The 24944-nt window shown below is 34.5% G+C and overlaps 3 protein-coding genes and 1 non-coding gene across 4 annotated transcripts; 2 read left to right on the top strand and 2 right to left on the bottom strand.

The window, feature by feature from the left end:
• Nucleotides 1–782: 782 nt before the first annotated feature.
• LOC131947859 (putative imidazolonepropionase) lies at nucleotides 783–8450 on the top strand (the record flags this gene model as incomplete). Its single annotated transcript, XM_059309235.1, is given in 6 exon segments — nucleotides 783–841; nucleotides 2083–2360; nucleotides 5782–6007; nucleotides 6570–6788; nucleotides 7586–7746; nucleotides 8196–8450. Coding segments are annotated over 6 exon segments (1040 nt in total), but the record flags the coding sequence as incomplete, so codon positions are not given.
• Nucleotides 8451–8994: 544 nt separating this feature from the next.
• On the bottom strand, nucleotides 8995–12023 carry LOC131947872 (neuferricin-like). Its single transcript, XM_059309255.1, has one exon. The coding sequence runs from the start codon at nucleotides 11970–11972 to the stop codon at nucleotides 11145–11147; it is 828 nt and encodes a 275-aa protein (XP_059165238.1). The 5' UTR covers nucleotides 11973–12023; the 3' UTR covers nucleotides 8995–11144.
• Nucleotides 12024–12284: 261 nt separating this feature from the next.
• On the top strand, nucleotides 12285–24825 carry LOC131947870 (heat shock 70 kDa protein 14). Its single transcript, XM_059309254.1, has 14 exons — nucleotides 12285–12370; nucleotides 16947–17027; nucleotides 17323–17454; nucleotides 17715–17820; nucleotides 18128–18218; nucleotides 18324–18428; nucleotides 18640–18801; nucleotides 19068–19223; nucleotides 21974–22076; nucleotides 22306–22434; nucleotides 22516–22614; nucleotides 23269–23430; nucleotides 23685–23743; nucleotides 24043–24825. The coding sequence occupies exons 1-14, from the start codon at nucleotides 12314–12316 to the stop codon at nucleotides 24116–24118; spliced, it is 1518 nt and encodes a 505-aa protein (XP_059165237.1). The 5' UTR covers nucleotides 12285–12313; the 3' UTR covers nucleotides 24119–24825.
• On the bottom strand, nucleotides 15435–15506 carry Trnah-gug (transfer RNA histidin (anticodon GUG)). The gene has a single exon. It is a non-coding gene; the product is annotated as a tRNA-His (tRNA).
• Nucleotides 24826–24944: the final 119 nt, after the last annotated feature.

Below are 24944 nucleotides of genomic sequence, written 5' to 3' on the forward strand. Positions count from 1 at the left end.
TGATCCCTATATTCAGTGGCGTAGCGAGGTCGGGTGTCACCCGGTGCGGCACTTAATGGTGTCACCCCCCCCCAGAGGCGTAGCGACCCTTCCCGGGGACAAACTTTCAAATTTTCGATTTGCACCCCCCCTCAAACTTTCGATTTGCACCCCCCCCTCAAGTTTTCGATTTGCACCCCCCCCCCCCTCAAACTTTCGATTTGCACCCCCCCCCCTCAAGTTTTCCATTTGCACCCCCCCCCCTCGAACTTTCGATTTGCACCCCCCCCCCCTCAAGTTTTTCTCTATATATTTTTCCTATTTTTTGCCTTGGTGTCACCCCCCTAAATGGTGTCACCCGGTGCGGTCCGCACCCCCCGCCCCCCCCCCCTCGCTACGACCCCCTGCCTATATTTGAACTATTTATAAAATAGATGACCCCTATAGATAAGCTATTTATAAAACAGATGACTCCTATAGATGAACTATTTATAAAACAAATGACCCCTATAGATGTACTACTTATAAAACAAATGACCCCTATAGATGTACTACTTATAAAACAAATGACCCCTATAGATGTACTACTTATAAAACAAATGACCCCTATAGATGAACCATTTATAAAACAGATGACCATTATAGATGAACTATTTAGAAAACAGATGACCCCTATAGATATACTATTTATAAAACAGATGACCCCTATAGATATACTATTTATAAAACAGATGACCCCTATATTTGAACTATTTAGAAAACAGATGACCCCTATAGATGAACCTCTATTCTCCTAGGGTTAGTTGACGCACATACTCACCCCATATGGGAAGGTGACAGAGTTCACGAGTTCGCCATGAAGGTTTGTATCCAATCCAACTTTTTAATTACCCCCGTGAGATTACTTGTAGTCTGCTGATATTGATTTTTGTCAATTGAAAATAGTAGTTAACCTAGTCTGATCTTCCTTCCCAATTGCTAATCTTTAAATTTTTTACGTAAAATAACTGATTTTTTTTTGGGGGGGGGGGGGGGGGGGGGGGGGGGGGGGGGGGGGGGGGGGGGGGGGGGGGGGTTAGGATAATTGTCCTTCATTAGCTACTGATAGTGTTTTAAAGCAAAATTTTCAGTCGCAGCATTGGTACTGACGAATTCACAAATTATGAATTACTAAAAAGTAGAAAATAAAACTACTAAATATCGCTTATGCTACGCAGCGGGTCGACTCGTACTTTTTTTTATGATATTTAATCTCTGGGGTCATCCATGAATGACGTCACGCTTTTTTTTTGACGATTTTTACCTCCCCCCCCCCCCCTCCCCCACACTTCGTCACAAAAAGCCAGACCCCCCCCCTAAAATGACGTCACACCTCAGCCTAAACCCCCCCCCCCTAAAAATTTGCAGTTGAATTTTTTTTTAACAGCTATATTTTTCCAAAATCTTGTCTGAACTCTGTCAAAACAGAGTATTTTGCTCAATTTTTATTTCAATTTATTAAAACAGTTTTCCAAAACGCAAAATAACGTCTAAAATTCGTTTTCTAACATTGCTTTTTTATAATGCAAAAATGTGACGTCGCACCATCTGAACCCCCCCCCCCCCTCCCCCTCATCACACACCGTCACAGCGTTACGGACTCCCCCTCCCCCTACGAGTGTGACGTCATTTATGGACGACCCCTCTGTCCTCTTCCTTCGCCATAATACTTTAAATAAGAGAAGTAGAATTAGAAGAGATATAAACTGTTCCATAACTTTGAAATATTTAAATTTTATTTTAACCAAAATAATAATACTTTAAATAAGAGAAGTAGAATTAGAAGAGATATAAACTGTTCCATAACTTTGAAATATTTAAATTTTATTTTAATCAAAATAATAATACTTTAAATAAGAGAAGTAGAATTAGAAGAGATATAAACTGTTCCATAACTTTGAAATATTTAAATTTTATTTTAATCAAAATAATAATACTTTAAATAAGAGAAGTAGAATTAGAAGAGATATAAACTGTTCCATAACTTTGAAATATTTTATTTTAATAATAAACATCCCATTTCAATGTCGTCGCCCCCCCCCCCCTCTCCCACCCCCTCCCCAGCTGGCGGGAGCGACCTACATGGACGTCCACCAGATGGGCGGGGGGATCAACTTCACAGTCCGCCACACCCAGCAGGCCAGTGAGGTCACGCTCTACTCGTCCTTGACCTCCCGCCTACGTCAGATGGTCAGCTCCGGCACCACGCTGGTCGAGTGTAAGAGCGGATACGGCCTGGACCTGGAGAACGAGGTGAAGATGCTGCGGGTTCTAGACCAGGCGAGGCGGAGGGAGAAGATCGATGTCTCGTCCACCTACTGCGGTGCTCACGCCGTGCCTGTGTATGTTGTGCTATTTATAGATTGTCACTGTCTTATTTTAAATATGATATGCTATTAATAGATTGTCACTGATAAATAAGTCTTATTTTAAGTATGATATGCTATTAATAGATCGTCACTGATAAATGAGTCTTATTCTAAGTATGATATGCTATTAATAGATTGTTACTGATAAAAAAGTCTTATTCTAAGTATAATATGCTATAAATAGATTGTCACTGATAAATAAGTCGTAGTCTAAGTGTGTTATGCTATTTATAGAATGTAATTGATACATATATCATACACTTAATCTCTTTTGTTTATACATTGTAGCTAACGTATAGATCACAAGTATTGGTATTGTGACTTAACCTATAAATAGTTTGTACTTGTTAATGCTGGCGTCCACTCGCTTGCAACTCAACAATAGTAGAAAATCTATCCAATAGTTTAACTCGTCCTTGTGCAATATTATACCCTGGTTATTTAAAATAAGTAACGGTGTTTGAGATCGATTTTACAGTTACATTACAGAATTTTCTAAGTAAAAAAAAAAACAACACTCCTTACCAGTAGCGTACGCAGGGGGGGGGGGGAGCAGGGGGAGCGGCCGCTCCCCCTCTGGCCATTTTCAGCAAAGTGGCGCCTTTTTTGGAAACTTTTTAAGTTCAAAGTTTTAAACAATGATAGTTGTTAAAAAATATTTTGGTCGGCACATCTATGTAAATCACAAGATTTCTTTTCATGCAGCAATATTTTGCATTATTGTTCTAGTCTAGTAGTGTCTACGTTTACAACACATATTAACAGCTGCATCAGTTTGCCATTCTAAAAATAACCATTACGATGTATTGCAATTTTTAAAATACCTCTACGGTAGTACCAATTGGCAAGAGGGGTGTTTAAGGCAACTGTATAATGTATTTGCTTACGAATAATTGAATTAGAAAATGTTATACATAAAACTTCACACATAATTACTTTATATATACAGTTTGAATCGTGTAATTAATTTTTTTTTAAAATTACAATACAGAAACAGTTTGGGCGATAGTGATTACGATTACAAATTATATAAAACAGTTACAACCCCCCCCCCCTCCCACATGGACCCCTCTGTAAAAAAATATTGTCATAATACCACTGCTACTTATTTAAATCTATTTCTGTAATATATATCTGTGTAATATATTTGTATGTTTAGAACAATCATCTAAAAACTGACGCTATGTTCACTCTGAGTTGGTTATCTCCCCCCCCCCCCCCTTACCACCACAATTGTGTAGAGCGACAATAACGTCACACCTAGGTATACACTGGGTTCGATAATTGACCTAAAGTGAACGGACAGTGGTGAATGAAGTTGAACCCATCCCCCCCCCCCCCCAACCCACCCCGAACTGATCTGTTAAGTACATGTAGAGAACGCGTAATGATGTACCAAAGCAACATTCCGCCAGAAAATTAGCATTTTAAACGTAACACTCTGTGAATATTGTTTTTGAAATTACCAGTAAAAAGGTGTGTGATCAATACAGTGATCTAACCCATACCTATCACTATGTTAAAAAAATGATCTTTAAAGAACACAAAGAAGCAGTAGTTAATCAAAATGTATGTACTGAACTGAAAGACCGATATTTAGTTATATGTAGGTTGTTATTCCGAATGTTTTTCTAGTTAACGAAAAGAGTGCTTTTATACCAACTCTGATTTTAAAAACTTTCATTATGCTGTAATGTTTTAGCATTTATGATGACGATATATTAAATTCTGATTATAGACAAAAACATTTTATAAACACGAATAGTCTTAAACAATTTCATTTTATTCTAAAGTAATTATTTGTTTTGACATTTATAATTAAATATGTAGATATATACATATTTATATTAAGAGAGTGATTATTTCCCCTATTTCCCTTGTCTTAAATAATTCCCCAGGAATTATTATGTAAGAAATTTTGTTTACAAGAATTACAAAACAGATTGTGTTACGTTACGTTCATTGTTTTTGGTTGTAGTGTATATATATATATATATATATATATATATATATATATATATATATATATATATATATATATATATATATATATATATATATGTATATATGTATATATATATATATATGTTACCGAGTCTATTTACTTGTAGTGCCAAATGTTACCGATTTCACTGCTGACAGCGCCAAATGTTACCGAGTGTATTTACTCGTGCTACCTTTGACCAGCACACAACATCGACCACAATATAGATACTCGGAAATGCAGGTTTACATTGATCTCTTTATTACATGAATCAATAGAAATGCTCCTTATAACAATGCACCAATGTTCCACAAGAATACAATGAACCAACTGACCCCCACTGTCCTCACTAGTCCTCACATAACAGAATGCACGTGTCCATAATTCCTATCCTCACATAACACAATACGTCTACCCCGTTCAGTAACCAACTTGATACTGCCTCTCTCTACCAGTCGCCTTCCCATCATCCCCTCGTATACGTAATCATTACCATTTGTTGCATCAGAACTATTAACTGCGCAGCGGCCTGGTGTTCGTTATCAGTCCTGCAACTGTTGCATCAGACTGTAATACGTTCTTACAATAGTATGGTAACTACCCTAGTTACATATATATATATATATATATATATATATATATATATATATATATATATATATATATATATATATATATATTTATATATATATATATTTATATATATATATATATATATATATATATATATATATATATATATATATATATATATATATATATATATATTGTTTAGATTGATACAATTTTTGTTTTGTCGGCCAACATTGTGTGTTTTTTCTTATTTCTTCAGAGTGCTACTTTCAATTTATTTTACATCACAGCGAATTAATGACATACAGATATATATATATATATATATATATATATATATATATATATATATATATATATATATATATATATATATATATATATATATATATATATATATATATATATATATATATAGAACGTATATAGAACGTGTTAAATATTCGGCGCCTTTTTTTGCTCATTTCGCTCCCCCTACAACGAAAACCTGGATACGCCTCTGCTCCTTACATCAGTATGCTCTCAATCATACCACAAATGCTCATGATGAGTTTTTCCCAGGCATCTCTTCACCTCCACCCCCACCCCAAGAAAGTCCTCCCCCTCCCCCCCCCTTCCCCCCCCCCCCCCCCGAACGAAATGGAATTTATATAATAAACAAATACTTATAAATACAAATACTTACAAATACAAATGCCCCTCCTCCACGGAAAATTTAGTCCACACCCCCTCCCCCAATATCAAGTGCCCCCTCCCCCCAAGAGAAAAAAGTTTGAGTCTGGAAGGAACACTGCTCATGATACCGAGGCTAAAAATATATACTTAACTTTAATCTAGAGGCAAAAGCGCCCAAGAAGCAACCGATGATATCATCAGCCACCACATCCCACACATCCAAAGTCTGATGGCCTCGGGCGAGATGCATGTGGACAACATTGATGTGTTCTGTGAGAGGGGCGTCTACGATGTCACGCAGTCCCGCGCTATTTTAATGGCGGGGAAAAATGCCGGGCTTCAGATAAACTTTCACGGTGAAGAGCTACATAGACTTCATTCAGCAGAGGTTGTCTTTCTTTTTTTAATGTTACTAAGTAATTTATACATTAAGCGTTAACAATATTGGTCTTATTTTTTTTAAAGACAACTTTTATGATTTGCATTATTAAAAAAAGTAATGGTGCGACTTAGTTGACTTCACTGACCAGAAAAAAAAACTGACCATTTCTACTGCAAACACCCGTTAGCAATCTGGTTGAACAACACAACCTCTCCATAATTTGAGAATAATAAAATTTGTACATGCCTCATCCCTCGCCCCATTATCACCAAATTCATTTCCCCTAAAAATGACGTCACACTTAATCCACCCCACCCCAAAAATGTTTTTTTTTGACAACTGGAATTTTTGCCCCGATAAAAGTTCAAGCAAGCTTAATATTATTATAATAATATTAAAAACTAGCTATTACTTACAATGTAGAAATTAACTAACCGCCCCACCCACCCTCCCCTATCTACGCCCCTGGCTTTTACTTTCCTCTACACCATATTAGGGAACAGAACTCTAGACAATTGGGTTTGACGCTTTTACTGAGAATTTAAATATTTTCCCCACCAAATTCTAGATGGGAGTTGAACTCGGTGCCAAAGCTATCAGCCATTTGGAAGAAATTTCCGAGGAAGGCATTCAAGCCATGGCAGGTTCGGACACTGTGGCAGTCGTCCTCCCCACCACGGCCTACAACCTGCGCCTGCGGCCACCCCCTGTCCGGGCGATGATAGACGCAGGGGTCATCGTGGCCCTGGGGACAGACTTCAACCCGAATGCCTATTGTTTAGACATGGTATGTTTATCCAGCCGATTGTCATCATTTCATTCCAGTTACATTGTGGCATGATTTCGTTCTAGTTACCATTTGTCATAATTTCGTTCCAGTTACCATTTGTCATAATTTCGTTCCAGTTACCATTTGTCATAATTTCGTTCTAGTTACCATTTGTCATAATTTCGTTCCAGTTACCATTTGTCATAATTTCGTTCCAGTTACCATTTGTCATAATTTCGTTCCAGTTACTATTTGTCATAATTTCGTTCCCGTTACCATTTGTCATATTTCGTTCCAGTTACCATTTGTCATAATTTCGTTCCAGTTACCATTTGTCATAATTTCGTTCCAGTTACCATTTGTCATAATTTCGTTCCAGTTACCATTTGTCATAATTTCGTTCCAGTTACCATTTGTCATAATTTCGTTCCCGTTACCATTTGTCATATTTCGTTCCAGTTACCATTTGTCATAATTTCGTTCCAGTTACCATTTGTCATAATTTCGTTCCAGTTACCATTTGTCATAATTTCGTTTCAGTTAACATTTGTCATAATTTCGTTCCAGTTACCATTTGTCATAGTTTACTTTAATTTAAAATGTGTCATAATTTCGTACACTGATGACATTTTTTCTAAATTGTTTCCAATTTACCAATTGTCATAATTTTGTTCCATCCAGCCCCTTGTGATGAATCTAGCCTGTGTCACAATGAAAATGTCATAATTTTGTTCCATCCAGCCCCTTGTGATGAACCTAGCCTGTGTCACAATGAAAATGTCACAATGAAAATGTCATAATTTTGTTCCATCCAGCCCCTTGTGATGAACCTAGCCTGTGTCACAATGAAAATGTCGATGCCGGAAGCGCTGGCAGCTGCCACACTTAACTCCGCCCACGCCCTGGGGAGATCCACCAGCCACGGGTCCATCGAGGTGGGAAAGTGGGGCAACCTGATTCTGCTGGACACACCCAGGTGAGCTTTATGGGTTTTCTACCAAAGCTGGGAAGGTTCAAGGTCGTACCCCTGACACCTGGGTATAGTTTTTGATAAAATGATGAATTCTTTTTTTACGATATGAATAAACACAGTTTAAACTTGCTTTTACAAGAAGAGCTACAGTTGAATTTGAGCAAAGGGATTCCTGCAAACGACGACGTTACCTCTCATTTATCTTTTTTTTTTTTTTTCATAAAGGGATATAACCATGTTATGGTGACTTTGTTTTAAATATTAATTGAGTAGTTTCCCTTTGTATGGAAATTTATAGTGACTGAATTCTGAAATTTTTTATAAATGTCAGCAAATCCGGACGAACCTAAATTCCTACTTAATATAACTTTCAAATGACTTTCTAATGTGCCTTTGTTTTGTTATTGTCACAATGCATGTAGGCCTAAAATAATGATTTTCTTACTTTCCAGTTGGGAGCATTTAATCTACCAAATGGGCAACAGCAGAAATGTCATTTCATCTGTCATCTGGCATGGAGAAGTAGTGTATGACAGAAGCAAACAGTAGATGCGGTGCTATCTCCTATCTGTACAGTGTTGTTGTCTTTGTCGCAACACTGACTCTGTCCAAATTAAAAATACATCACTGATATTGTCAAAGATGCTATACTGATCTGTATTTTTGTTTACTGATATTAAGATTTACAAAAGTGTGAGGTTTAGTTATTAGTTAAATAAAAAATATTGTACTTTACTCTATTTGTTTAAAATGTTATTCATTCCTTTGCTCAAGTTTATAGTTACTGTAAAGAGATCAAAGATCTGGCTAAGTAGCAGATCATATGAATGTTGATTTAAAAGTCTTAAGTTCCATTCTCCACAAGATACCAATGAATCCAACCTTCCTGTATGCTACCTGACTCAAGTCTGGAAAAATACGGTGCTGACCATACAATCCCTTTATATTCCAAGGTTAAAAACTGGTGAACTCTACTTCATCTGGCCCATGAACTATCAGGTCTGCAAGGGTAGTTAAAATTTTTCTACACTGAGACAGATTTAAAATTAAATTAAACATCCAATGAGCAAAATTGTGATAATTTTTTCCCTACCTAATTTTTTAAAGTTTTAAATTGCCATAACTTTCCAGACTGCAGAAAAGCAAGCAATTTTTGAGTAAATATTTTACAATCCTGGTACAATAAACAGGCTTACACAACACAAATAGCAACATAAAAAGAAACCATGAAGCCAAGAATTATTAGTGAAAACATGTATTTGATCATACTGTTATGGTGAAAGCAAAATAAAATTTGATTTTTAAATTAAATGCATGTGAATCACATATTATTGCCAACCATTTATAAATTAAATCACATGTATCAAATATGTTTCAGTATATTTAGTACACATAAATTAAATAAAACCTGAAATCAGAATTATGATAAATGGAAGTAAAAAAAAACATAAAATATACATCAATGACAAGATCTACCCAAGCATTCTATAAATTTTCTTAGGAAGCAAATTCAGTTATTTAGTACCATTACTTAGGCAGTTTCTATTAAAATATGTCAGTCCTTTACTTAAACAGGTCCCACTCTGTTATGTCTACAACAGCTACTTCTAAACTTTTCTAACTTTACCTCATTCAAAAAACAATCTGTTTCTTTTCCAACGAACACATCCCATATTACTATATTATAATGTATATATTTGTATCCAAATTTTTCTAAAAAATAGTATACCTATAACCCATAACCATAACACTTCCGAAGAAGGATTCATTCAGCGAACTATTTTGAAAAGTAGGCAAGGAAATCAAAACCCCTAAACATTATTTATAAAATAAAAATCTCATTCTTATTGAAGTTATTCACTTAATTATTTTTATTAATTACAAATAGATGTGCCTCTGAGGTTTTTTTGTATAACACTAGCTACAATAATGTGTATATAATACATTTTATAGACAGGGTCTAAGTCTAAGCATCAGCATGAAATCATGGCTAGGCACGTTCATTCATATCTTTTTTTGTTCAACAGTTTTCCACTGACAGGCACAAATTTTAATGATACCAAAATGGGTATCTTCTTTCTGCACATAAAAAACAATTATACGCCTAGTGTAAAGATATTTATACTGCACAAAAATAGGGCTAATTTGTATGCAAGTGATACAAATTTCATATGAACACACAGACGTGAATTTTCAAATGTAATCACTAAGTTATGCTAAGTTTAAAACTGGAGGGTATAATTATGTATACAAATATAAATCAACAATTATTTTTTTTTATTAAACATAGACCAGCAGCATATTTAAATATTAACATTCAATTCTCAACTGAACTAGATTGAACACACTATATATATAATGTAAAAACAAGTCCATAAATTATTGGCATTACAAATAAAATTTAAAAACATATACCCTATAACCATTTGATTTAAAAAAAAAAAAAAAGTGAAATGTGTTTCTATACTAATACAGTTAATGGAGTTAAAAAATGTGTATTGAGCATCTTATATTAAACATGCAGCTCTACTTTACAGTAGTATTGACATGGGATGTTTAAAACTTAATACAAATAAATTTATTGATAGGTTTTTAAATCATAAGTCTGCTGTTTATTAACAGAATGTATAATAAATGCTGACTTTCAAAAGGACACATTAAGGAAGGATTGATTAGACTTTACCAATATGTGGTTAAGATTTAATCATTTGCCAATTACATACAGTATGCTTGCCTTAATTAGGACATTAAAAAGCCCAATATGATCCAATAGAATGATATTAACTTTAAGTGGTGCCTTATTTTTTAAAAATGTTTTTGTTTATTATTACGCAAATTAAAATTCTGTGACAATTAGGCCTTTTTGTAAATTTTAAATGTAACAATTTGTTTTATCGAAGTTATTGCAAATTGCAATAATAAGAACACATGTATTTTCACAAAAATAACAATGAAATAGGCATTGCTGACAGACATTAGTTCAAAATGTATAGTGATACAATCACTTAAACATACTTTTATCACTTAACAATACTTTAAAATAAAAATGTCAATGTAAAAAAGTATACAATCAAACTATAAAAAACTAATACAGAGTGAGCTTGGCAGTTTATTAAATTTATGTGAGCCGTGCATAGATACTGGCACATTTTATTAATCACATTTAAGTAGGTCTAGTTGACAATTAACTGGCCTATTTTGGAAGTTCATTCAGACATCCCATATATGTTTTACGTGGATGGCATTATTCAATTAATCAAGGCCATTAAAGATGTGTATGATACAGTGATATTAAAAACTATTTATATAAATAATAACTAGCCTAAACCACTATGATTCAGAAGTAAAAAAAAATGAAAATAGTAAAACTTATCAAAAACATTTTAAAAGCTAAGAATGATTTATGCTGTTTCTGGTAATGGACATGATTCAGACATAGCATCGCAGTTTGGATACACATTCAAATTTGGGTTGTCAAGATCTCCTCGACCCTTGTGTGTTTCGCTTTGCAGATCATGGGAAGGTGGCCCAGTCGTGCGGACACAAGCGCATCTAGGCTGAGTACTTCCAGCTGAGTAGTACAACCTGGGCACACCTGACCAGTCTCTGGCCACTCCACCACTTCTTGTTGAACACCAAACTCTACCACCATTCCTTTGACTCCATTCTGAATTGCATGGTGGAAACAGCTTTTTGTCATTTTCAATAACATCTTTTTCTAGCAGTGCTGTTCGAAGCTTTTTACGATACAATTCCATCATTGGGAGCTCTTGGCCATTTTTGTCAAAGAAAGCTCCTTCTACTTTACCAATGCATTTGTAATCTTTTTCATAAAAAGCTTTCCAATTTTCCAAAGACAGAATTTCTGATGTTGTTAACTCTGATATATCATCAGTTAAATCCTCTTCAACAAATTTTCCAGTAACAAAAGCTTTTGATCCATCCACACCAGCAAAAAAAGAATAACCACCTCCAGGTCCATAATGTTTTTTTCCTTTTGAAACATCAAAAACATGACCAACAAGCGCTAGGTAAACTTCATTGCTATTCTCTCCTTTGAAAGTGGCTAGTTCTTCTTTACTAAAAATCCTAACCTTTTCTTCTGGAGCGCTTTGGCCTAATAATGAGCCGGATATTTTATTTAACAGCACTGTTGCAAATTTGGGGCTGAAATAATATGCAACAATGCACATGATTATTGATAAAGACAGAACGATTTTGTTGTACATTTTCGCTTGTCTGTGTTGTTGTAAATATTGTTTTAGGCTTCCACTTGAGTGATTGCCAGGGTAGCTAAATATCCGGAAGTAGCCTTCGAAAATATTCTGATTTCCTTAGGCCCTAAGCAACTTTTTAAAACATAATAACTTTAGCAATAGCATAGTTATAATTTTAAAATTACTTTCTCAAAACTATAACGATCATAGCTAATATTTTGAATTTAGAATAAATTATTAATTTTAAAATGTTCATCAATTCCGACATTTTAGTTTTTTGTTTAGAGCCTCCATTTCATTTAACATCTTTCAGTTAAAAAACCTGGAACATGTAGTTATGAAAAAGCGTCAAAATGGCAGCCTTCGGTTTACATCTCGGCACGTGTTCTGCTTGTTTAGCAGTTTACAGGGCAAGTGTTAATCAATTTAAAGTTACACATTTTGAACAACTGTTATAGTTGTTGAATATTTTCTAGATTAAATATTGATTCTTGCCACTTTTTCCCTAATTTATCGCTAATGGTGGTTGGAAACTGACGACACTCGACAGCAAAGTGGGGAAGGGGAGGAGGGAGAAATAACAACAATGAATGAGACACTCTAGATCTAGTCACTAGAGCTAGAGAAACTACTCAGATTTAGAAATAGTATTGGCCAATATTGTAGGCCGATTAATATAACTTATTGATCTGTAATATGAACACATTATCCAAGTTTTAATTAGCTGATCTATATTAGTTAGTTTTTCTCACTAAATCTAGAATTTACGCAATTATCAATTTAAACATGACCACTGAATAATAGTAGGGATTTTGGTAAAAAAGCACTAATCATCATATAAAAATAAAAATTACATATTCTTGTAGAGCTCAACAAAATGAAAACAAAACAAAAAAAAATTTTCTGTCTAGCTCAAATATTTTTTTTTTAGCGAATTTTTTTGTGAGGGGTGGAATCCCCTTGCTTTTGCATTGGCCAATTGTGACAAGTCATGGTATACCTGAATAAATTGAGCATAGTTATTTTACTTGCAGTTGTATTTTGTTCATATTTGCAGAGTTTAACTAGAATGATATATAGAACTTGTAAATGCTGTTGAAATGAATAAAAATAATACAGAACTTATATTTTTGTGTTGGCTTCCTCCCATAACCCCAAAAAACTGTGTGCTGCGCAAATATGAAAATGTTTCTTAAGCCATATTTTATATAAATACAGCAAATGAAAGAACTACAAAGTTAGAAATCTAAAGTAAATGACTTGAACACTGTTATGTGCATATAATTGCCTCATTATTTTGGGCAGGTGAAGTAGAGTCCATCTTTAAGCCATTTTGTTATAAAACTGCTGCGCAATATGAAAATGTTTCTAAAGCAATATTTTATATAAATACAGTGAATGAAAGAACTCCATAGTCAGAAATCTAAAGTAAATGACTTGAACACTGTAATATGTCTATAACTGCCTTGTTATTTTGGGAAGGTGAAGTAGAGTCCATATAAAAGCCATTTTGTAATAAGTGAAATGAAGTTATCAGATCAATGTTTTTATGTGTGAATTGTGTATGGATTCTTATTTTCAGCATATAACTATATCTAAGGGTAAGTAGAACTTGAATACTTAAAATTACAGTTAGCACAATGCTAGTGTATAGCAACAGACAGGTAACCTAGATCTAGGTCTGACTCTTGTCAGTCTAGTCTGACAAAATTGGATTTTAGGAAAAACATATTCTGTAGAACTAGAGCTGAAAAAATTAAAGATGGGTATGTAAATATATTTTGAAATAAAAAATTTGGAGATTTGTTTGCACTGCACATTCCATAAGAATGCTGTTGTTAGTTGATCAAACTTAAGGCCGGAGATCGGGATGAAAAAATATAACAATGGTGGCAACGCGACCTACATACAGTGACCACCTCTAAACGAGTATATCTAATGTCAGAGTCAAAATATCCAAAAACAAATATCATTTCCACATATATAAGATATGTCTGCTCAGTAATCTTCACTCATCTAGAATAACCTTTTAAAAAATCGTGATTCCAACGTATTTGAAACTAGCCTTCATACAGGGGGAAGACCAAAGCAGAGACAGCGTGCAATCAGATCGCTAAGCCATCAAAACAATGGGAAAACCATTCTACTTTTAAATTAAAATTAGGAAATGACCTTTTAAACTTAATTAATTACCATAAATTAAAAAATTATTAGTATGCAAAACCAAATCTCGTGCCCCCGGTATCAGAAAGTAATGGGCGATTTCGGGTCATGTTTTTACAGCGATCTCGGCAGATACCGACAACCCTAATAATAGACATCCATATTTAATCCATTAGGCACTAACTTTGGAGTTTTTAGTTCTTTTTAAACTAAATTACTTAATTTAATATTTATTGTCAATCACTGCCATGTCCAACACATCTCTCCATGACAACTCTTCTAACCCTTGAAGGTAAAGAAAACCACAAATCAGGTTAGACTTTTTAAGTGGCCATGCACAAGAGTTCCTCACTAGTGATCTCCAAATAGTGGTCACGTGGTTTTTTTTTCAAAAAAAATTTGGTTGTCATTTTTGCGGCTGGTCTTATAAAAAAACGGTTGACGATATTTGATTTATTTTTTCATAGACTGATAAAACTAATAATGCTTTACTATGGAAATCAATTTTGTAATATGGAAATCGATATTTAAAAAGTTCTAGTATTTTTGATGAAACCAACTTTTAAATTTAGCCTTCATTCTCCAACGCAAATTTTAAAATGCTTTTCTGGCATATATAGCCCTGCCACCTATAGCTTGTTGTTATAACGTGAAAGTCCCGCCATTTTGTGCGTGGTAAACATTTTAAAAACTAATTAGTAGAAGGTCTCTGGAATTTGGCCGAAAAATCGTCTGAAGTCAAGCGTCCAGTCCGGACGCCATATTGTTGTTAGCAACGGACCACGCCTCCAAGTTAGAGAGAAATACTAATATTAGTATATCTAGATTAGATAAAATACTTTTAAAAAAAACACGTTTTTCTTGTTGACTAAAAAGTAGAAAATAAATTTTTCTTTTGTGCTTCCTCGAGCTGTGCAGGTTCTTGTGATGACTGACAAAAAACGTGGGTACGTTCTCCATCAAATTTCCCGACCCATCTGCCCGACCCACGTTTTTTTGTCAGTCATCACAAGAACCTGCACAGCTCGAGGAAGCACAAAAGAAAAATTTATTTTCTACTTTTTAGTCCACAAGAAAAACGTGTTTTTTTTTTTTTTAAATTTTTTAGTTATTTTATTTTCTCCTTTTTAGTCCGCTGCTACACATGAAAAACGTGTTTTTTAAAAAGTTTTTTATATAGTTTATTTTCTACTTTATCTAATGACTTGATTAAGTATGACTTGACTAAGTGTTTATAAATACGCGGACTAAAAATCTTGAGCGACCGATACGCTTTAAACAGAGAAAGGGCGTAATTTAATTAAGCCTACATGCCGTGACCAGGATTCGAACCTGGGTTGTCGCGGCCACAACGCGAAGTACTAACCACTATACGATCACGGCCAGCGCGCTCACATCGATTGGGGCCGAAGTAACTGTGTCAATAGGCCTCCAGTCTTGTCGGTATGTTTAGAAATCATGTCCTCGATTTTATGGTCCTTGGGGCGTAATTTAATTAAGCTAATTTAGGTCTCTAATTGCTAGTTTTTATGATTGCATCTGAAATTGTTAGGCGAAAATAGCCTGCATTCCAAATTTCAGATCTCTAGAGCAATCAGAAGTGGGCTAATTTTCGATGTCAATTTTAACAACAAACATCCAAACAAACAAACAAATAAACGCGAAGCTGAGTTAAGAAAAACGTGTTAAAATAGATTAAAAGGGCCCACTTGGCTTCCAGTTTCCAGAGACTAGATCAAGGAGTAGAGGACAATGACTGGACTTTCATAGTGTTTGTATCATAGTATCTCTAGATCTAGTAACAGTATCACTATCAAAGTTTCAATCGTGACTATTGTCAATTTTTGTTTTATTGTTATGGACACATTTTTTTTCACTAGATCTAGGCCTATTTGTCATTTGTTCATAAAATTATTTGTAGCTAGATCTAGATGTCTATTGTCTAGTAAAACTAGTTCTTCTATGGCAGAATCTCATTCTAGGAACCAGAAATATGAGAATAAAATTTTAATTTCGAAGTGACTACTCGGAAGATTTGTCTCCACTTAGTCGGCATAAGATAGCTGCGCATGCGCAGTGACCTAGGGTTAGGGCTAGAAGTAGGGTTGGTGTTAGGGTTCAGCGGTTGTAAACACACGCATGCGCAGTACCACAGAAAACATCGCTGCGATGGAAAGTCGTAGTTTCTATCCATTGCGCATGTGTATCTTTTTCCGGCTAGCATCGGCCTTTTAATTTTCAGTAGATTAAAAATGTAGGTGGCTTGACATTAAATTGATAAAACATGTGACTTGGATCTAAATACACTGCGGCAGCATTTTGCGGAACACAATGATTCTCTAATTTCTAAATCTGTTCACTGAGTGAAATGCATTTTAAGAATAGATGTCAGTACTGCCTGATTTTTTTCTCTTAGCCTATTAGCAATTCAATCTTTACATAAAGTGTTATTTCAGCACCAAAGCTAGGTGCAGGTTAAAATAATAGAATACAGATTACCAGATTTTAAATGTATTCTTTGTAACAAAGACAGACAGCTAAGCCATCTTGCATTTCACCAAGGCTCCTCCTTTTAAAATTACTTATTAGTCACAATAAAAGTATTTCAGCTCAGTACATTTTAAAAGTCTTAACATTTCATATAAAATACTGAACAAATCCTTCTTTTGTTCAAACTTAGTTACAACTAGTGAGCTTATTAGCTAATAGCTTAAACTTTGAATGCCAGAATTAAATAAAAACCAAGGCTGTGAAATTATATGACCTAAAATCTTTTAATGGATCACTATGACTATAGCTTATGTTTTTTTGTTATGTTTGTAGGATGGTAAAACTAATGTCATTGCAAATGATCTTGGAGACAGAGTAACACCTGCTGTTGTGGCTTTTACAGACCATGAAATTGTAAGTTGGTGTATACAGTATGCACTGTTCTTTGGATTCAGTGAATGAAAATTCTGGTATGCTACAGAATTGAAAAATTTGAAATTGAAGTGTATAATTTGTAAAATTGGATTTGATATAAATTGTGTTAGAGCAAAGATATTATTTCTTTTAAACGATCATAATAACCAGAGCTGGATGTATCAAATGTATGTTATTTTAAATTATTTTATTTTGTTCTTATCAGATTTATTTCCCCTCAAGTATTTGATCAGTATTTTATAATTGTATCTGCATGTCCTTTGTAACACTCTAGTCTGTCGGTGCTGCAGCCAAGCAGGAGATAATCCGCAATGCCTCAAACACAGTCTCTCATGTCAAACGATTGGTGGGCTGTCAGTTTGATGACCCACTGGTCAAGGAGTACATAGAATCTACCAGCGTCCGTGTAAGTCTTATTTGTTGCTTGTGCATTGGGCAAGTTTGTTTGTTTCAATTTCCTTAAAAATATATTTATCAAAATATTTTTTAAAATTATTTCATTGTTATTCACTTAAAAATTTGTAAAATGTACAAAATTTGTAAAATGTACAAAATTTGTAAAATGATTTAGTTGATTGACCATTTATGTTGAAGTTACTATAAAAAAAATATTGGCAGTGATTTACTTTAAAAAATGTGTCATTTTGACTATTTATTTTGCAACAGATTGTCAAGGATAATGGGCTGCCTTTGTTTGAAGTTGAACAGAAAGGAAAGACACTGAGATATACCCCCAGCCAAATCATGGAGTTAATTTATAAAAAATTGCTAGGTAAGTGGATTTATTGATTATTGTTGAATACAACAATATACAACAATATAACTACAGAATTTCTTTGTTTTGTAGATGTCTTTGTAGGTTACTGAAAGACTTAAAACTTGGAGGGGAACAACGCACCTTTACTTTCTGTGCCCTTTATCATGTATCTCAGATTAATAATAGTTACTCATGTTAGGGTTATTTCTTTACTTAAGTTTAACACAAAAATTCAGCTCATTATTTTAAAATATAGATAGTAATTTCCTGAAAATAAATTGTTGTATCATGTAGATTTATTTTCTTCCCTGTTGTTGAATAGAAACAGCACAAAGTCATGGAGGTAGTGGGATAAAAGATGCAGTTTTAGCTGTCCCACCAGATTTTGATGTCAAACAAAGGACCATTGTTAGGTAAGAAACTATTGTAGCCCTAGTTATCAAACTTAATGGATGTCTTATGCCGTGGTCTGTGATAAGCATCAACCATTTTAAACTGATGTTGTTGTCCTGTTGCAGTGAGGCAGCAACCAAGGCAGGATTTAACATTCTGCGAGTCATCAATGAAACGTCTGCTGCATTGCTGGCTTTTGATGTTGGTCAGTTGGACCAAACAGAACACTTGTACGTCTCTTTTGTAATGCTTTTTATATTAAGAACGGCTATTTTCATTTTGTAATTTAATTGAAGTAATTGAAAATATCTTGTTGTCAATGTTGTTTTAGTTTAAAATCTTTCATAATTTAATCTAAAAAAATATGTTACTGAGCCATTATTTACTAACATTTCTTGCCTCAAGTGAGGGTATTAATTATACATGTCTTCATTTTGCCAGCAAGACACTTGTTTATCGTTTGGGTGGGACGTCTCATGAGGCTGTTATTGTAGATATTGAGCAAGGCATGTATAGAATTATAGCCAAGGCTGCAGACACACAGTTTGGTGGGGACAAGTTCACAGAAGTCCTTCAGGCATTTCTTACTTCAGAGTTCAACAGGTTTGCTTGATTGTATTGAATCTATTTATACTACTATAATTCAAGTTAACTTGGTGCTTTTTGTATTAGTATATAATAAATAAACAGTATAACTTACTTTGGATGTTAATTAAACTAACCAAATATTTGTTTAGACTCAAATAATGGATATAAATACAAAATTGAAATGGTGAACTAAAATATTTAAATATAAATTTTTATGATAGATGTAAATACAGAATAACGTAACTTAAATTTTGAACTAACCAAAATATTTGTTTGAACAGACAGTTCCGTCTGAACATGAGTACCAACAAGAGGTCAGTGAGTAAGCTTGGACTGGCAGCTGAGCGCTGTAAACACGCCCTCACCACTATGATCACTGCCCAGTGTGCTGTGGACTCTCTGTTTGAAGGCTGTGACTTTCATTACAACATGTCCAGGTCAACTGCTTTTCTTTAATTCTATTTTTTGTAATTTTAAGCATAACTGACATTAAGTTCCAAGCTGAATTGAAAACAATGCCTTTTACTATCTGATAAGTTTTGGAGATTGCTGCAATAACCAGGGTTCGTACGCAGTCTGGAAAGTCTGGAAAAAGTCTTGAATTTCGAAAAGTGAATTTAAGACTTAAAAAAGTCTGGAAAATCGCTAGTTTTTGGGCAGGATTTTTTAAAAGTCTGGAAAAAGTCTGGAATCTAGTTTTAGAAACAAAACTTCGTAGTCCATATTTTCCAACTTAAAAAATTGCTATTTTTACAAGCTTTTATTTAACTCACTTCCTCTGTCTGTCGTAAGTCTGTCTTGACGGAAACGCAGGAGTGAAAATTCGGACAGTTCTACTTGACCGACACGATTCACAGTTGGCACGTGGGTCAAGACATGAAGACAATGCAATCTGAAACTAAATTTGACTTAATTGGATGCCTAATTGATTTTTTATGAATTAATTAAAATTTGGACCGAATTAGTAGGCATGTCTAGCCAACCACACCACACGCGTCATCAATAGCTGCGCCATCACGACCACGTAATGGCTGCGTTCAAAAACCATTGCGCGCCTACTGAACGTGATATTCAGTAGGCGCGCAATGGTTTTTAGTCATGTAACTCTATTGTAGATAAAACATGTAAAGTACTGAAAAAAAATTCATAAAAAACGTTTTAATAACAAGCTTTTATGTAATGATGCACTAAAAAGTAGAAAATAAATTATAGACTACTATTTAAATAACTATAAAGAAAAGCGTGGGTGTCTTCCTTAACATTAGTAAAGGTATCCAATAGATACTAAAGTGACCCACGCTTTTCTTTATAGTTATTTAAATAGTAGTCTATAATTTATTTTCTACTTTTTAGTGCATCATTACATAAAAGCTTGTTATTAAAACGTTTTTTATGAATTTTTTTTAAGTGAATTAACTCCAATTTTTTTCCCGCGTTATCGCGCGGGTTTACACTGTGTTGTCACGTTTTTTCGCTGGTTCGCAGAAAAAATGCTCAGTTACTACGTCATTGGGAGAAGAGGGGAAGGGAGGGAAGAGATATTTTGTGGCACGACTGACCGTGTGAATTTGTTACAAGTACTTACAATTGTCATTTATTGAAAGAATGATCGCCGTCAGAATTGTTAGGCTCTCGATTTTACCCGCTATTTTTTCATCGTTTGAGTTTGCATGCAGGCAGTCATAACAAAAGTTATGGGAGAGATGTGTGAGTGGTAGTTTAGATATAATGTATCAGTCTGTAAGGCGTCATCCATTTATGAATTACAACAATTTTTCGGATTTTAGACCCCCCCCCCCCTTTCCCCACTCCCCCCCCCCCTCCCCGCCCTCTGTCCACACGCGTTCACTTACTTTGGATTAATATTAGCATTTATAAGATTAATAAGTCGCAAGGCCTCCTTGGGTTCATACCTGTAATTCTGTTTGCTTCAGCTTAACCAAGAGGTACTATTTTTATTAAGGAGTCGACCATAAATGACGTCACACTCCGGAAAGTCGGGAGGAGGGTTTTATAATAATGTTAGGGCAGATATAAATACCGTGTTTTGTTTACACGCTGTGATGGTTTTTAAAACACTAACACAGTCGTCTTAATTTTACTTTCTACTCACAAGATACAAGTTTTATGTTTGTTTTAGAATGTAATCACAAAATCTTCTGACCCCTTCCCCCCTCCATGTGTACGTCATAAATGGATGTCCCCTTTAATTTTAATTCACCTTCCATTAAACTGTTTTTTGAAATCTTTGCAAATGCTGACGATTAAAGTTAGACTACCCCGCCCCTCCTTGTAACATCGGTCCTTTGTGTGAACTCACCGTGACCCCAAGTGCGTAGTTGGTACCGCTTGGTAAGTAAGGTGGGGGAGGGGGTATAAGTCACAGCACAGTTCCTGTTATGACGTATTAAACAGGCATACTGAAGTCTAGACTACTATGACCTCACAGTGACCCCATCACCGTGTCGTGTATGTGGGGGGGGGGGGGGAAGAAGGATACCGGCAACTTTTTTTTTTTTAAATTGCAGACCCGTTTCTCAGCTATTACTATAAGCACAAACAGTGAATGATTTTTTTTTTTTTTTTTGCTCTACATTTTTTTTTGTACAAGTAACCTATATTTATTTAGGCTACTTAACAAGAGCAGACCTACATTAATACATTACATTATTACTCTTTATAGTAATTAACTCTCACTATTATGCAATACCATTTTAATGATAGTTTAATTGAAAACATAAGCAATTAGATCAGGAACAGATTACATAAGTCTAATGTTGGAAACAAAATAGTTGCATCATTTTAATCAATTATTTTAATTGTTAAAATTTTAGGTAGGGTGGAGTAGGCAAACTTAGAAAAAATGTTTTTTTGTCAATTTGGCTAGAGAAAGTTCACTGTGAATATAGCCTAAAATAAATGTCAATTTAGTATAAGTAATTATAATGACAGTACAAATAGTGCATCATTTTAAAAAATTATTCGCTAACACAATTATCTGTCTAAAGTCTGGAATTTTTCCAAAAAGTCTGGAAAATGTCTGGAAAAAGTCTGGAATTTCATTTTCAAAAAGCAGTACGAACCCTGAATAACTCACTAACTGAATAGAAAACAATGCCTTTTACTATGTGATAAGTGTTGAGGACTGCTGCAATAACTCATTGCTCATTTGGTTTGACATCTGCAGGGCCAGGTTTGATAGCTTGTGTATGCCACTGCTGTCCAAATGTACAGGTCTAATAGAGGAAGTTTTAAAAAGTGCTGGCTGCAACAAAGAAGATATCTCCAAGGTAATGAAGTGTGGTTTTTTTTTTTTGCGAATTTTTAATTACATTTGTTATTGTGTATGTACTTTTTACATGTATGTTGATTCCAAGTTTCTCATCTATTTGCAAGCTATAAATCTGTCAGTGTTAACTACACAAACTTGTAACATTGTCTACCATGTAAGGTGTGATGTTTTTATTCCCTTGCCCTCTCCTCCATCCTAGAATGTTTTATGTTGATGTCTGTTTACAGGTGATAATCTGTGGGGGTGGTGCCAAACCTCCTCTCTTAAAGAAGGTTATAGGAGATTTTCTGTCGTCTTCAACGCTACTCAACTCCATACCAGAGGATGAAATTATAGCCTTAGGTGCTGCTAAAGAAGTGAGTTACAGTTTGAATTGTTTATGAGTACAATTGTTGAACATGACTTAAATACTAAACCCCTGTCAATGTTTATTTCAGGCAGCCCTATTGGTAGGGAATGACACAGGAAACATCAGTATTGATAACGAGGCTTCCACAGTAAACTTCAAGATTTTCCCTAAATCTCTTTGTATACGAGTAAGTTAAAGAATAGTTTGATAGATGTGATCCCAACTTGCATTGTGCACCCTATTCCCTTAGTGTGCGTCATTATTTTCAGTGTGCCCAAGAGTTCCCAACAAAATGTCAATCAAACAGCATCAGCTGTGTCACCTCTCTGAATCATATTTTAAATATTTTCACCTAGATTTGATGTACACCTATGCAGTTAATCAATTTCTAACTTATTAGAAGGTTAAACGGGCTCTTATGTAACTAAAATTTGACTAACAAAAAAAAACACAGCCAATCTCTTGTTCAGCCAGAATGACCAGGCTAGTGAGGAGCTTAGTCAGAGCCATTTTGTTAACTACAGATTGGCACTAAAATTGTTAACTACAGATTGGCACTAAAATTGTTAGCTACAGATTGGCACTAAAATTGTTAACTACAGATTGGCACTAAAATTGTTAGCTACAGATTGGCACTAAAATTGTTAACTACAGATTGGCACTAAAATTGTTAACTACAGATTGGGACTAAAAATGTATCTAATGGAAGAATTTTCCTATTCATGTTTTATGTAACAAATGTAATAACCCAAGACAGTTTGCCACTCATTTCCTTATCCTCCTTCTCCTCTTCCATTGGTCCATTAAAATTCTTACATTTAGCCCTTGACTTTGTCATTAGGTCAGCAAAGATGAGTTGGAGGTTGTGGTCCCCCAGCACAGTTTGGCCCCCACTAGAAGACAACACACCCTCACACTTGACCCACAACAGACTGCTGTTGCTTTAGAGATATTTGAAGCTGATGAGCCAGCCACTTTAGAGACAGCCAAACTACTTGCCAAGGTACTTAGCCATTGTTAATACTAGGTTTAGGCCAAGGTTCTTAGCCATTATTAATACTAGGTTTAGGCCAAGGTACTTGGTAGTTGTTAATACTAGGTTTAGGCCAGAGTTTTTATTATCTTCTTGTCATTTCTATTGTTCCATGTATTTATTCTCCAATATGTTGTATCAATTTTATAATTTGTATTATAATTTTATTTATTATAATAAAAACATACTTCAATAAAATTTCTAAATGTGTTTATCATTAACAGTTGGTCATGCGTGACTTGCCACCTGGATCTACAATCAAATCCAACTTCCACTTAAAGAGGTTAGAAATGTTTATTTACTTATTTTGATAGTTGTGTATTCGTTGGTTTGGATTAGATATCCTCTCTGTATAATCTAAAAAAAGTTCTTCTTACATTGGTAGTCCCTAGGAAATAGTCTAAGGGTTTTTAATCCTTTTCTTTACTTGCTGCTGTAAAATCTTGATGTTATTCTTGTGATCTTGTTCATGTCTATATCTTAAACTCACTTTCATTAACTTATTTTTACTTTAAATAAATTGTGTGAAAAAGACCTAATTGTTCCTTAAGGTTAACTCCCTGTGTCAAATGTTTTTTCCAGAGAAGGAGATCTTCATATATCATGTCATGAGGTGACGACAGACAAAACAGAGAGTGTCACCATCCCATGTCACTAATGATACCTGTGTGTTTAGTTTGAGGTGTGATAGCAGATATTAGACCAGGGGTATTGACTTGTTGGGGTGTTGTTTATTGAAACATTCATTCATGATGGGCATGATGTGTTCTTTAGTATTTATAAAACCAAATACTAGTACTTGGTAAACAAGGAAATATTTCAAGAGATTGGTCAAGTAAGTGAGCGGTTATGAATTGACTGATGTAGCTACTAGTGTCATTGTAATGAACTTGTTGAATGTTTGCTGTTGGTGAAAGAATGTGTTTGACTGATCTTTCTATGACTGGTCTTCTATTTATTCTAGTGACTACTACATAGTTAGTGGGTATAAACATAATTTTAGCTCTTCCATAGCTGCTTCAAATTTTGTATTTAACATTGTATGAAGTGCATTAAACACCATCTGTATCTATAGGCATGAAGGCACCTTAGTTGATGCCATATTTTAGTTGGAGTCCCCGTGTACAATTGTGATGTATAGATTTGATTGTTGTGTGATCAGTGGGTGGTTGCCAATACTGGATGTTAAGTGGAACGTTGAAATTAATAGATTATTAAGTCAGGGATAAGGTGAATATATTTTCATACCTTTACTGCTAATGCAATAGCAGTAGTTGTTTTAATGTTTATGTATCACAATTTTTTAATGGACCCAGTGCATTTTCTAATTTGTACATAATTAAATTGTTATCCCTTCATCAATTTTTTTTTAACAAACCAATAAAATGTTTATTTCTATGTCGAGTTGTATTGAACGTCATTTCATTCATCCTGTTGTTCCATTCTTTCTGTTATAAAAAAAGCCAAAGTCAGGCAAACAACTT

Source organism: Physella acuta, unplaced genomic scaffold (genome assembly GCF_028476545.2).
Source record: "Physella acuta isolate Inbredline_101_S28 unplaced genomic scaffold, ASM2847654v3 ptg000610l, whole genome shotgun sequence".
NCBI lineage: Eukaryota > Metazoa > Mollusca > Gastropoda > Physidae > Physella > Physella acuta.

What these genes read in the sequence shown, in the direction of transcription:
- LOC131947870 (XM_059309254.1), top strand. Translation starts at nt 12,314, where the DNA reads ATGGCAGCCTTCGGTTTACATCTCGGCACGTGTTCTGCTTGTTTAGCA. An exon ending in AATTTATAAAAAATTGCTAG is followed by an intron (nt 17,821 to 18,127) that starts GTAAGTGGATTT and finishes GTTGTTGAATAG; the next exon opens with AAACAGCACAAAGTCATGGA. An exon ending in TTTCATTACAACATGTCCAG is followed by an intron (nt 19,224 to 21,973) that starts GTCAACTGCTTT and finishes TGACATCTGCAG; the next exon opens with GGCCAGGTTTGATAGCTTGT.
- LOC131947872 (XM_059309255.1), bottom strand. Translation starts at nt 11,972, where the DNA reads ATGTACAACAAAATCGTTCTGTCTTTATCAATAATCATGTGCATTGTT.